Source organism: Nomascus leucogenys, chromosome 22a (assembly GCF_006542625.1).
Source record: "Nomascus leucogenys isolate Asia chromosome 22a, Asia_NLE_v1, whole genome shotgun sequence".
In the NCBI taxonomy this organism is placed as follows: domain Eukaryota; kingdom Metazoa; phylum Chordata; class Mammalia; order Primates; family Hylobatidae; genus Nomascus; species Nomascus leucogenys.
This window is the reverse complement of record NC_044402.1, coordinates 2,910,495-2,924,458: the sequence shown is the minus strand read 5'-3', so window position 1 is coordinate 2,924,458 and position 13,964 is coordinate 2,910,495. Positions and strand designations below refer to the sequence as shown.

Sequence of the window (13,964 nt, the reverse complement as noted above, 5' to 3'; positions counted from 1 at the left end):
AAGGAAAAATTTCAAGTGAGAAGGCCATCTTCAACCTCTGTTTTAAAATATTCACGTTAGCTTGAAAGGAACAATCTTGAGTTAGTGAATGGAGCGGCACAGAGGTGACTAAGCAGTGAGAGGGGCTCCTGTCAGACAGCAGTGTGAGTCTCGCTACCCAGCGTGGGTGCACAAGCACCCGCTGCCATCAAAACAAGGCTTGCACTGCACCTCACACCCCCACGGCAGGCAAGGCCCTGCACCCTCGTGGCCACCTCCTCGGTGCCAGAACAGCTGCTATTCAGGGCTCCTGCAGGTGAACCCGACTCGCTGCCTCCTAAGGCTCCAGCAAACACTGTGGCCCCGATTTTCCAGGCGAGGAGCATCAGGGGCCCGTGAGGCTCAGGGCTGGCCCAAGGCCACACAGCCCCCACTCCTACTCGGAGTCAGACCCCAGCACCAAGTACCTTTCCAAGGTGAGGTTGGCGTCCTTGACCTTCCTCAGCTCCTCCTGGACAAGCTGCTTGGCCCGGATCTCCGCCTCCAGGGCCGACTGCAGCTCTAGCCGTGCGGACATGTCCAGCTTCTGGCTGCGGCGCACCTTCCACAGTGGATCCTTGAGACATGGTTATGGCGTTAAAAATGCATTTTCAGTTATCTACTTGTTAAACTAATGTTAACAAATAAGTTATCTTTGTCTAACCTTAAGCCATTACTGTCTCATTTAGATATTAACTCTAAATTACGGAGGTGCCTCAGGAGTTTTACTTTTGATATTTTATGACTTTTACTCTTCCTCAGCCATCTTCTAAAAAATAACTAAATAAAAATAATTTATCTTTTAGAAGAATAAAAGTGATTCTGTAGTGCAATTTCTTTTCTTTCTTTTTTTTTTTTTTTTTTTTTTGAGATGGAGTTTCGCTCTTGTTGCCTAGGCTGGAGTGCAATGGCGTGATCTCGGCTCACTGCGACCTCCACCTCCTGGGTTCAAGCGATTTTCCTGTCTCAGCCTCCCCAGTAGCTGGGATTACAGGTGCCGCGCCACCATGCCTGGCTAATTTTTGTATTTTTAGTAGAGACATGGTTTCACCATGTTGGCCAGGCTGGTCTCGAACTCCTGATCTCGTGATCCACCCACCTTGGCCTCCCAAAGCGCTGAGATTACAGGCATGAGCCGCTGCACCTCGCCTCTGTAATGCAATTTCTATATGGGTCCACTGGACCCTGGACCCTTTTACAAACCTAAGGTACATTATAGGGTTTGGTTATCTTTTTCTCATAACTTGAAACATTTTGCTATTTCACCATCCTGGGAATTATGTCATTACTCATTCCTACCTGTGATAAAAAAAAAAAAAAAAAAAAAAAAAAAGACTAAAATAATAAGGGAAGAATGACGGAGGGACCTAGGATGAAGCAACAGTGGAATAAGCCAGTTCACTAACATCATCCTCCTGTTTTCTTACTGAGTTGCCCAATGTATGACATCAACTTTCGAGAGGTATGAAAGAAGTCCAGAGATGCCATCTTGCTGTTTTTTCTTTTTTTAAACAAACCAAAAACCTTTCATTGAACACAATTGAGAATTCTTCATTTTCCATCTATAACAGTAAAGAGAAGAAAATGGACAGAGGAAGGCCAGGTGTGGTGGCTCATGCCTGTAATCCCAGCACTTTGGGAGGCTGAAGCGGGCAGATCACCTGAGGTCAGGAGTTTGAGACCAGCCTGGCCAACATGGTGAAACCCCGTCTCTACTAAAATATAAAAATTAGCCAGGCGTAGCGGCACACGCCTGTAATCCCAGCTACTTGGGAGGCTGAGGCAGGAGAATCACTTGAACCCGGGAGGCGGAGGTTGCAGTGAGCCGAGATCACGCCACTGCACTCTAGCCTGGGCGACAGAGCGAGACTCTGTCGCGGGGGGGAAAGAAATAAAATACACAGGTCACTAAATGAACCAATAAAATTAATAAAACAAAGCTCTCTGAGGGCAGAATCCAGTCTTAATTTGACACCCCAGAGCTCAGTGCTCAATAATTATTTGCTAAACGAATGAATGCCATTGAGAAGCCACGATGATCTGACGGCTGGCAAATGTTGGCATTCCTTGAATTGGGGAACTGGTTACACAGAAGTCTCTTGCATCACCGTAATTCTCTAAATAGTACTTAAATGCCACATTTATACTTAAACCCATCAACGAGTTATTCAGTAACAGAAATGCAGGCGTTACACAAAACCCACCAGTGTTCTTGACCCCAGACTAGAACTCCGCAAAGCCTCGAGCTCTTCGGTCATCTTGGAAGCAAGAGCTTGAAGGTAACCCCGGGCATCTTTCTCGTCACTGACCCTGGAGGAGGGAACAGATGTTCTGTCTCACGAAGCATGGCTATCAGCGAGAAGCCAAACGAGAAAGGGACGTTCCCGCCTTCCTCGGGACACAGTGACATGGTGTCACGTCCGCCAGAGTGCCCGCAGTGTACCCGTTGTATACGCGGGATCTCATTGATGGAAGCGTCATTACATGGCACATGACTGCAGTTGAAAAAGACACCAAACTTCCAAGACTCAAGAATGAAAAAACTGTATTACTCCATAAATATACATACCTACTACACACCCACAAAAATTAAAAATAAAAACTCTTTAATTACAACTTCACACCTCAGGAGCGGAGGGCCAGGTCCCAGCTCACTCTGAGTCTCCCTGCTGCTTCTGCAGCTGCTTCGGGAGGGCTCTGCCTCCCCTGTCTCTGAGAACACCAGGGGTGTGAACGGCTTGCCCCAAGTCCTTCAGTGGGTTGGTGAGGGCGTGTCTCCACCTCTAATCCAACAGAACCACTGCCCCAGACGTGAGAAGTTCTGGGGAACAGCAGCGAAACCTGCACCCCAGCCTGAGAGGCACGGCCTGGTGCAGAGCACAGGATCAGGCAGCAGAGGCGGGGCAGGCCCCGTGGACTGAGCAGGGAGCGGCTTCACGGCCGCTACGTACCACTGAATGATTTCCGCAATCTGAGCTTCCCAGTGGGCCACCGACTCCTTCTTGGCTGCCAGATCCTGCAGCTCATCCTCCAGCTGTCTATTTTGAGCTGTGAGTTTATCCACAAAGGAACAGAGCTGAAATGAAACAATTTCACCACAGAACTTGTTAATCGGGCATCCTTTAAGTATGCTGGCATTAACACTGGAAGTTCTTTTGAAGACTTTGAAAGTTTTCTTTAATCGTCATGAGATTTTTCCAAACTAAGTTCATGATATGGATTTTTTCACTGTATCTAGCTTAAGTCACATTTCAATTCAAATCTAAACCTAAACCGATGGAGCTAGTGACTTCAGGCAATTGGCACCTTTTCGCTGAATACAAACATCCTATTTAAAAGACCAAACACATGACTTCATTCAAAAATTAAAACAGTCACGTGTAGTGAAACAGCAAGAACACGGTCTGAGAAACGCGTCCTTGCGCACGCAGCGTGAATGCACTCACACGAGCCTAGAGGGTGCGGCTGCCGCACACCAGGCCCTGTGGCACAGCCTGTCAATTCCAGGCCCCAAGCCTGCATACCATGTTGCTGTGCAGGACGCTGCTGGCGGCTGTAACACAATGCTAAGTATCTGTGTATCTCAACAAAGAAGAGGTAAAGTACAGTATTATGATCGTACGGGATGCCTGTTGTACACAGTCTGTCATTGATGGAAGCATCGTTATATGGCACATTACTGCACTGTAAAAAGACACCAAACTTCAGCCGGGTGCAGTGGCTCACGCCTGTAATCCCAGCATGTTGGGAGGCCAAGGCAGGTGGATCATGAGGTCAGGAGATCGAGACCATCCTGGCTAACACGGTGAAACCCCGCCTCTACTAAAAATACAAAAAATTAGCCGGGCGTAGTGGCAGACGCCTGTAGTCTCAGCCACTTGGGAGGCTGAGGCGGGAGAATAGCGTGAACCTGGGAGGCAGAGCTTGCAGTGAGCCCAGATCGCGTCACTGCACTCCAGCCTGGGCGACGGAGCGAGACTCCATCTCAAACAAAACAAAACAAAACAAAACAAAACAAAAACAAAACACCAAACTTCCAAGACTCAGGAATGACGACATTCTATTCCCCCATAAATATATATACCTACTACGTACCCACACAAATTAAAAATAAATTTTTTTTTTAATTACAACTTCCACACAAAGTGCTAACTCAGGTACTTTAAATTAATTACCTTTTCATTTTCAGCAGTTAGCTTCTTGTTTTCATCAAACAGCATCACTCTTTCTCGTTCGTATTTATCTTTTATTGTACCTACTGCCTCCTCCATCTCGTTATGCCTGCCAAGGTGAGCGAGAAACAGTTTTAAAAGCTCGTAACTTCGCTAATATTCATATCTATGGCGTGGGTATCAGCTTTCATCTTCTGAACTGAGGAGCTCATGAAAACTTACCGTTCTCGCTTTGACTTTTCTAACTTATCTTTTAACATCAAGATTTCTTTCTGCAGGGCCAGCTGGTGGCTTTCTGAATCATGCACCTCCTTCTTCACATTTTTCACTTCAAGCACATGGGAGGCCTCACGTCTGACCAACTCTTCTTCATAAAATAAGACTTTCTTCTCCAGCTCGGATTTGATTTTGGAAATCTCTTGCTGGTGCTCTAAAGTGGCACCCGCTCCCCGGCCTCCTTGCTTCATCTGAAGACAAAGGTTAACATACGTTGACGAAACTCTGTGTCCTCAAGGGTCACATTGTCCTTTCATCCCCAGCAAGTGCAGACGCCTTCCCAAGGACTTTGTGTGCCTAGACTACACCAGATGACATAGCTGACCTGGCTAACGTGATCCAGGTTCTAGGGGGTCACAGCAGGAGACAGCCTTGCAGGGGGATGTGCCCAGGTCTGCCTGGGACCCCTGAAGCTCTGCCCCACACCCTGTTCGTTCATGCTTGCAGCATTCTTCTGAGGGCTGACTCTGTGCTGGGCCCCCTCCTTGTGACTGGGGTGACACTGAGGTCTCTGCTCTCTTGGGGCTGGCGGGAACTGACAGCAAACCAGTAAAGGGGCGGAGGGGCTGTGCACCCCGGCCAGGTTGTAGGGCGTGGAGGGCGTGCCGGGATGGCTGGGGCGGCATCTGTAAGGTGCTGGCCTATTAAGTGAGGTGTCAGGCTAGGGGCAAAGAACAAGGGCACAGGCTGGAGTGAGGTGGGACGTACTGGCAGTGCTTGCAGCATGCAGAGAGGCCAGTGTGTCTGGAGTGGCGGGGCAAGGAGGGGTGGGAGAGGCACTGCTGGGCTGGAGTGGGCAGGAGGGTGGCTGCTGGACAGGTGCGGAGCCACGGAGGCCCTGGCCGCACAGGAATGTGATCTGGCTTTGGTCTGCCAAGCTCACTCTGCCTGCTGCACAGAGAGGAGATTCAAGGGCTGAGAAAGGGGCAGGAGCCTCGGGCACCACATGCTGAGGTCCAGCCAAGCCACGCTGCCAGGAAGGAACAGCATCTCAGGCCCATGTCCCAGAGGAAGAGCTGCCAGATCACCGAGGCGAAGGGAGAGGGCAGACCCATCGCACGCAGCTCACATGAGGAGACCCAGGCCGCGCTATACTGCCAAGGAGATCCGCCTCTGGCCCCCTGCCCACTCGGCCGCTGTGGCCTTCCCCACTCCCGCCCTCCGCGGCCTCCCTGCCACCCTCCAGCCCCACCAGTGGGCCCCGACTGATGGCCAGCCTGTCTCTTCCCCAGTCAGCAGCAGGCTATGGGCTTTAAGGAGCTCTTCCAAAACTCAACTGCACTGAATTTAGAATACCACGATGTGAAGAAGGCTATGAATTGACGGGGCTGGGGCAGGAAATGAGCCGATTAGATATTAGTTTCTTAGGACTTCCTGTGAACTGCCTGAAACTTTTATATAAGAAAGGAAAAATACGAACTTGGCCTTTAAAAATGAAAGCAGTCACAAAGGCAGGAGTCACACACCCCCCACCCTCTCCACATGCGGGTCTTGTCTGAACAGCCTCGGGTGACACTCGGCCCGGACCATACATTACACAAGGTGACTTCCACATGGTGGTGCCAGCAAAGATGAGCATCCCTCTTGGTTAAGGGCAGAGACCCCCGCGCAGCACTACCTTGAGGGCCTCCAGCTCGCTTTCCATCTGCTTGCAGAAGTTCTCACTATGCTCACGAAGCTTGCGCTCCTTGGAGGCCTCAGCAACAGCATCATCAAGCTGAGCTTCCAGCTACAAAAGGAAGATGCAGTTTCTATTAACACAAAGCCAGCCCTGCTTCACCAGTTACAGCAGCACCCACGGGACCTCCACAAGAACAAGACCTCGAAGGAGCTCTGCGCGTGTTCGCCCTTCATCAAATCTTATCACAAATTAAAGCTTGAGAAATACACTTCAGGGTTCAACTGGGATGGTTGCTTAGTAATAAAACAAGGTTCAATTCTCGCTTAAATTGATACTTTTAAATTTCAAGAAATGATAAAATGATAAATTTCTTGAAATTTAAATTTCACTGATTTGTGAAAACAAGTACTTTTGATATCTGTAGAACTTGGATTCATTTATTAAATGGGCCATTTCAAACACGCACAGAAGAGCGAGCAGAATAGTGAACACGCGTGCCCGCATCCAGCTTCGCCAGTGAGCTCCCGAGCCAAGCCCGCTTCATCGCTGCCTGTGCCCAAACCACTCGAGGGCAAATCCCAGGCACTGTTATCACATCCCCCGTATGTGGATGCTAATTCCTCATTAGGGGTATCACTAACTTCAGTTTTAACTGCCTGTAACTACAAATATATTTGGGTTGCAAAATAGACTAAGAAGAAAACAAGCAGGTCCTCTGTGGCTAAAGAACAAAGAGCCCTGAACTTGAAAGGAACAGAAGCATGTGCTTCCAGGCCTTCTCATTCATGGGATTTATCAAGGAAATTTTAATAGCGTTCTCAACTAAGCACTGCTTAAAATTGCCAACCATTAACAACAGAACACTCAGAACACCTAGAGCAGCAGGGGGCTGAAAACCCCTGGGGTCCTGAGACGTTGTCAGGGGTGTGTAGGGCCCTTCCTTTCCTAATTAGCTATCGGTGGGAGCCAGGATTTCTTCATGTACTTTATCCAGAACAGCGTAGCAAAACAGATTGAAGAAACAGCCATGAGAACACAACCGTTTTCTATTCAGCCAGGTATTAAAGAACAGCTAACAAAATGTAAAAACTGCCATTCTTCTTGCCAAATTTTTCATTAAACATGTTACTTATGTTAACATGAAATGGGTTTTCATCGTATTAACAAAATTTTGTTTTAATTTCTGCCATGGTGCATGTTGAGAGCTGTAGCCTACATAAGAAAGCTCTTTGGGGTTGTAATCATTCCCACAGTGTCGATGGGTACTAAGCCCAGACACTTCAGATGCGCTCACCTAAGCAGGCAGCCTGAAGTGTGCTTTGTTGTGATTGTGATGTGCCTTTCATATTCATATATATATATATATATGCTTTTTTTTTTTTTTTGAGAGGCGGGTCTCACTCTGTCGCCCAGGCTGGAGTAGAGCGGCGCAATCTCGGCTCCCTGCAGCCTCCACCTCCTGGACTCAAGTGATTCTCCTGCCTCTGCCTTTGGAGTAGCTGGGATTACAGGCGCCCGCCACCACGCCCAGCTGATTTTTTGTTTTTTTGGTAGAGATGGAGTTTTGCCATGTTGCTCAGGCTGGTCTCAAACTCCTAAACTCAACGATCCAGCCATCTTGGCGCCTCCCACAGTGTTGGGATTTCAGGCGTGAGCCCCGTGCCTGGCCTGTGATTTGCCTTTCTACTGCCACCTGCCCTGTGTGGACTGCAGGTGTCTTATTCACGTAAGCCAGGCCGCATCACAGCACAGCATAAACACTCTCTATTTACTTAAAAGAGAATTAAAGAAAATCAGCACCACAAGAACCTTATTGTAATTTCACCGATACCGAGGAATGAGAACAACAAAATAAATGCTCGGCCGATCAACTTACTTGGCTCCACAGAAAATTTCTGACCCCTTTCACAGTAATGCAGCCCAAGATTTCAAAGATGTTTTAGAAAAGTCACACAAAAGCCCAGTCGATACCATCCCTGAGCCCTCTCCACAACTACCTCTTTCCTGAGCTTCTCAGCTCTCCGCATTTCCTGCCGCATGGCATCCACCTTCTGCGTGGCCACCTCCATCTCCTCCTCCTTGTCTCGCAGCTGCCGGGACGCCTTCTGCTTCTGGGCGCGGAGCTCTGCCATGCGCTCGTTCAGCTCCGAGAACTCCTGCAGGGCCAGCTTTCGCTGCTGATGGGCATCTTTGAGTTCCTTGGCCTGGGATTTCAACCGCTCTGAGGCTTCAACCAGTTGCTGAACAAAAACAATTATAGATGTTTTACGTTCGCCTAACAAAGGCTTGGAAGGCTGGAGGTTCGGTCTTCCATGATATTGAGGAGTTAAAAGCGACAGCCAATGCTGGTTACAGATTAGAGCCACAGATCTGAGAAATCCCCTGCTTGGAAAAAGACCTGTGCTCTGTCTCATGCCAGCCACACAGGCAATGGGAAGGCCGCCTGGGCTCAGGTGCTGAGACCAACTGCACACCAACAAAGGCCCCACAGGCTGGGCACAGTGGCTCACACCTGTAATCCCAGCACTTTTGGAGGCCAAGGTGGGCAGGTTACCTGAGGTCAGGAGATCACGACCATCCTGGCTAACACAGTGAAACCCCGTCTCTACTAAAAATACAAAAAAATTAGCCGGCGTGGTGGTGGGCACCTGTAGTCCCAGCTACTTGGGAGGCTGAGGCAGGAGAACGGTGTGAACCCGGGAGGCAGAGGTTGCAGTGAGCCGAGACTGCGCCACTGCACTCCAGCCTGGGCGACAGAGAAAGACTGCCTCAAAAAAAAAAAAAAAAAAAAAAAAAAAAGCCCCACAACCACATGGGGGCAGCGTGCTTACAGGAGGACGCTCTGTAATGTCAGCCTCTGCCCAATGTCACCTGCACAGCCGCAAAGCTGAATGAAGCATTTGGGCATTCAATCTACTTAAACATAAGCAAAATCAAAAAGAACACATAGACACAAAGTGCTGAAGGTGAAGTCACAGTGAAGAACTGTAAAAAACAATCGCTGGACAGCCTGCCCTTCACTGGAGACTGATGTGTGGATACTGGCTGTCACTCTGCACTCACCACACTGATGATCCTGACCTCCCTGCAGCCAATCTGGTCGACTATCTGGCAGTTCAGTCACTGTCACACCTGCTGGTCTGAGATGGAAGTGACAAGACCCCGAGCAAGCTGGCAGGGCAGCTCCCACACGTGAAGGGGAGGCCTCCCCAGGCCTCTCTGGGCCCGCTGGGAGGTACTACGACCCTGTCAAGCAATGAGATACCACACGCCCCACACTGCACTTCTAGACAAATCACTCAGTGGATGACCCACAGATTATCTTAAGAAACAATTTGGGTTTGATACCTGGCACATTTTAGAGAACAGATCACAAACTACAGGTTCAAGGATAACATGTATCAATGAATGCATTTTAGAAAACATGTATATAATTGTTACTAACATGCTGACACCTGAGCATAAGTTTCCCATGTATTACTAAAAATGAAATTTATAAAGGAATTATGGGGGGAAATCACCCAGATTTTAACACAGGGTCTCTGCTGCAGTTCCCTGTCATTACTAAGGGGCCCCTTCTAAGAGCAGAGGCCTGGTGGAGAGAAGGGGAGGGCCTGGCTCGGGACACAGCGTGTGTTGCCACGGCCACCATGCCCTATGGACAGCTTTCCTTGCTTTAGAACGCAGTGGGGTGCTGCTTTCTCTGTGGTCTGAACTGGAGACTGGAGAGGCTGATTGCGAGGTGGATACCCGCTGGGAGCGAGGGGGTGGAAGGCACCTGCCACTGGGAGCCAAGTTCTGCCAGCCAACGCGGGGGCTGTGCAGCAGGCAGGCGTGGCAGGGGCCCCAGGGCCAGGCTTGGCCCTGGTGTCCTGCATGCAGCAGGGACAGCCCATGGGCAGGAGTCCCAAGAGGTCTCCCATCGTCTGCATGAATGTGACCTTACAGAACTCTGCGAAGTCCCGTAAGCCTTTCTCACCCCGAACCCAGCCACCTACCTTGTGCAGCTCCTCCTTCTCCTGCCGGACCACGCGGTGCTGCTTCTCCAGCCCCCGCAGCCGCTGCGTGGAGTCCTCACGCTCTTGGCGAAGTGCCACCGTGTCCTCAAGCTGTCGCTCCAGCCTGTTTGAATCTGGACAAAATAGGAAATAAACTGTGTTCCTTTATGTGCAGTGACTATATGTAAACTTTATGTTAGCTGACTTACTGATAGGAAATTATTTAATAATTCACAACACTTTTTCATTCAGAGGTTTTTTTACTTACACACACACACACACACACACACACACACACACACACACACACACAGTGTCACGGGCACAGCTACCTGCACGCCTGTGCTGAACAGGCTCCCTAGAGTTTGATCTGACAGCGATCTCCCCTGAGGACTGGGAGCCCTTCGGTGGCACACACACTCGTCTGCTCAGTCCCTCTAACCTGTCACCCAGCACAGTGCCTGGCCCTTGTCCTTTCTCAATGTGCAAGAAAGGTTTTAGTCAGTAAGTGACTCAATCAAAGACGTCCGTTTTTGGATCAGGACAGTGGGGTTCCCAATAGGAAATGCAGAGAAAGTGAGTGATTCAAAGTGTGCTCTGGAGGTGAAGGTCAACTGCGGAGCCAACCTGTGTGAGGTTAAGGCTTAAAAGTGATTAGAGCCAGGCTGGGCGCAGTGGCTCACGCCTGTAATCCCAGCACTTCGGGAGGCTGAGGCGGGTGGATCACGAGGTCAGGAGATTGAGACCATCCTGGCTAACACGGTGAAACCCCGTCTCTATTTTGTAAAAATACAAAAAATTAGCCAGGTGTGGTGGCGGGCTACTTGGGAGGCTGTAGTCTCAGCTACTTGGGAGGCTGTAGTCTCAGCTACTTGGGAGGCTGAGGCAGAAGAACAGCGTGAACCCAGGAGGCAGAGCTTGCAGTGAGCCGAGATGGCGCCACTGCACTCCAGCCTGGGCGACAGAGCGAGACTCCATCTCAAAAAAAAAAAAAAAAAAAAAAAAGAAAGAAAAAACTGATTGGAGCCTTTAGGGAACTTTGATAACCTAGGAACCACCAAAAGAAAGTGGTGACGGCAGGTCTAGCACCTACAACACCGAGGAGCAGGCAGAGTCACTGATTAAGCTTTAGGAGGAAAGCAGCTCTAGAACTGTCTGAAAGCCACAAAGAGGAAAACTGTAACAGAGAAGCAGAAAATAGCCAAAGAATGTACAGATAAAATATCAGGAACTGATTCTAGCTGGTGACTATGAAATAATATAATTAGAACTAAGCCAGTTGGGGCTGGGCGCAGTGGCTCATGCTTGTAATTCCAGCACTTTGGGAGGTCAAGGCAGGCAGATCACCCGAGGTCAAGAGTTCGAGACCAGACTGGCCAACATGGTGAAACCCGGTCTCTACTAAAAATACAAAATTAGCCGGGCGTGGTGGTGCATGCCTGTAATCCCAGCTACTTGGGAGGCTGAGGCAAGAGAATCGCTTGAACCCAGGAGACGGAGGTTGCAGTGAGCTGAGATCGCACCACTGCACTCCAGCCTGGGTGACAAAAGTGAAACTCCGTCTAAAAAAAAAGAACTGACCAAAATTTGAGAACTCTAAATAAGCTTGCTAAAGCCTAAGCTTTTTTTCTGCTTTCCCACCTTATGAAAAGGACTCTGAAATTCCCTTTTAAGACAGTAATGACCAAAAATAGAGACTAAGTCATACTTTTAAACACATACCTGCTATTTTATTCTTCAAGCGTTCGATTTCCTCATTTAGCTTTTTGATTTCTTTATCTCGGTTTGAATTGCTGAGGGCCCGAGATGAGCCGTGGAGGGACTGCACGGTCTGGGTGGATTCTGAGGGACAGAGAGACAGCGTGAGGTGCAGCCTGGCCGCAGCGCCCCTGCCTGGCCCCGGAGCCGGCGCTGTCCTCACCTTGCAGCTTCCTGCTCAGCTCCAGCTTCTCCTGCTCCAGCCTCCGAATCCTCCTCTCGTAAGCTTCCATCTGCAGGCTGTGCTCCAGGTCCCGCTGCACATCCTCATCTTTGGTTAATGTGTTGGACTGCATTATGCTCTTCAGAGAGCCTCGATCAGAAAAACAGCTGGAAACCAAGCAACAGGTTTTTTTTATCTACTGAACATTTAGCGATTCATTAGCATTTTCAAACTTCCTGGGGTGAAAGATAGTCTTTTTAAATTGGCAAACAAAAACACCTGAGAAAAGACTTTATTGTTTATGGAGCCAAAGTTAGACAAGTGACCGGATGGTCAAGGAGACGCTGACAAGGGCACTCCCCACCGCTGGTCAAAGAAAGCACCTCTGCAAAGGAGGGGAAATGGCATTTCTAAATCATCCCTCACACTTAACTATAAATGCAAAACCAGAAGGCACGGATTTTGCATAAAGCAGCCCCAGCTCTTGCCTGGAGGTCAGCGGTACCCACGGACCATTGAGAGCTTCCTGGTTCGGCCACCAACTGGCCAAGCAATCCAGGACAGCTCTTTCAACCCTTCTTCCCCTGCAGGCTAAGCCACCAATTCTAGCACTGACCAGCACACTAAGCCCCCTCCAAGGACCAGACCACTCAATGACACACACAGCCGAAGCACAGGCTGAAGCCTGGGATGGCTCTCATTTAGTAGCTTAATTATTGGGCTACTTTAGGAGTTACTTAGTTCTGCTTAGCTCTTTATGTGACAGTGAAGTCAGGAAAGTTTTGAGCTCCTATGTTGAGTCCCATAAATGCACCCAGCCCCCTTTAGAGAAGGCCTGGTCAGTGTTTCTCCACAGGTGCTCTGAGGGTGCTGGGCTGCTCCAGCCCTGCAGGGTCTGTCAAGAGGGGAGCTCTAGGCCTATCTGGCCAAACTACAGCCATGGGCCTGGGACCTGCAAATGTGACAAGCACGTAGTGGGCTGGGATGTACTAGAAAGGTCAAGAACCTCTGCCATGGGGGCTGGTAAATCAATATGCCCACCCAGAAAGCCTCCTGTGGGCTGGAAGACAGCAGCTGTCACTTTGGCTTATGGGCTGTTTAACCCTGGCCTCTCACACCAAAAGAGATTTCCTCCAAGCTCGAGCAGAAGTATGGGGATATCGGCCGGGTGCGGTGGCTCACGCCTGTAATCCTGACACTTTGGGAGGCCGAGGCGGGGAGATCACGAGGTTAGGAGATCGAGACCATCTGGCCAATATGGTGAAACCCCGTCTCTACTAAAATAAAAAAAATTAGTCGGGCATGGTGGCGGGCACCTGTAGTCCCGGCTACTCAGGAGGCTGCGGCAGGGGAATCGCTTGAACTCGGGAGGCAGAGGTTGCAGTAAGCTGAGATCGTGCCTCTGCACTCCAGCCTGGGCAACAGAGCGAGACTCCGTCTCCAAAAAAAAAAAAAAAACAAAGCGTGGGGATATCTCCCTCCCAAGACATTTTCAACTGTGGTACCAGCCGCCAGAAGACGCTGGGAATTAGATTCTGTGGCACAGTGGGAGCTTCCATGGTCTCACTTCACCTCCCTTTCTTCCTGACCCCTCTCCTCTTGGCCCCAGTTTCCTTTTAAAATCGAGGTGGACCATCTCAGGTGACACAACTTTGCAAAGAGGCCCATTTGGGACAGGGACCCACGGCACACACTCCTTACAAAAGCCAGCAGAGTACTCTGATGGAAGCCGGCTCTCAGCTGAGCGCGCGTGGCAACGCCACTGACTGGATCAGAGCTAACCCTGCCAATGCTGGCGGCCTATTGGTCAGGGGTCGGCAAACTACGGCCTCTGGGAGAAATCCTGCCCGTGGCCTGTTTTTGCACCATCACGAGCGTGAATGGTTTTAATATTTTTAAAGGGTTGTAAAAAGAACATACAACAAAGGCCATGAAACCTGAATTCTTTACGACCTGGA

General features: G+C 49.6%; 1 protein-coding gene across 3 annotated transcripts in view; it reads right to left on the bottom strand.

Moving 5' to 3' along the window:
• CDC42BPB (CDC42 binding protein kinase beta) overlaps nucleotides 1-13,964 on the bottom strand; it is a 127,436-nt gene that overhangs the window by 31,642 nt on the left and 81,830 nt on the right. For all 3 annotated transcript variants that reach the window (XR_004028013.1, XM_030803936.1, XM_030803937.1), the window contains exons 10-19: nucleotides 12,007-12,173; nucleotides 11,808-11,927; nucleotides 10,086-10,219; nucleotides 8,085-8,327; nucleotides 6,085-6,195; nucleotides 4,413-4,657; nucleotides 4,194-4,299; nucleotides 2,970-3,094; nucleotides 2,223-2,328; nucleotides 447-595 (exon numbers count right to left, since the gene is read on the bottom strand). Coding sequence is in view for 2 of the 3 variants with exons in the window: in XM_030803936.1 (XP_030659796.1) it covers nucleotides 447-595; nucleotides 2,223-2,328; nucleotides 2,970-3,094; nucleotides 4,194-4,299; nucleotides 4,413-4,657; nucleotides 6,085-6,195; nucleotides 8,085-8,327; nucleotides 10,086-10,219; nucleotides 11,808-11,927; nucleotides 12,007-12,173 (1,506 nt within the window). In the remaining variant the exon portion in view is untranslated. The remainder of the gene's footprint in view (nucleotides 1-446; nucleotides 596-2,222; nucleotides 2,329-2,969; nucleotides 3,095-4,193; nucleotides 4,300-4,412; nucleotides 4,658-6,084; nucleotides 6,196-8,084; nucleotides 8,328-10,085; nucleotides 10,220-11,807; nucleotides 11,928-12,006; nucleotides 12,174-13,964) is intronic.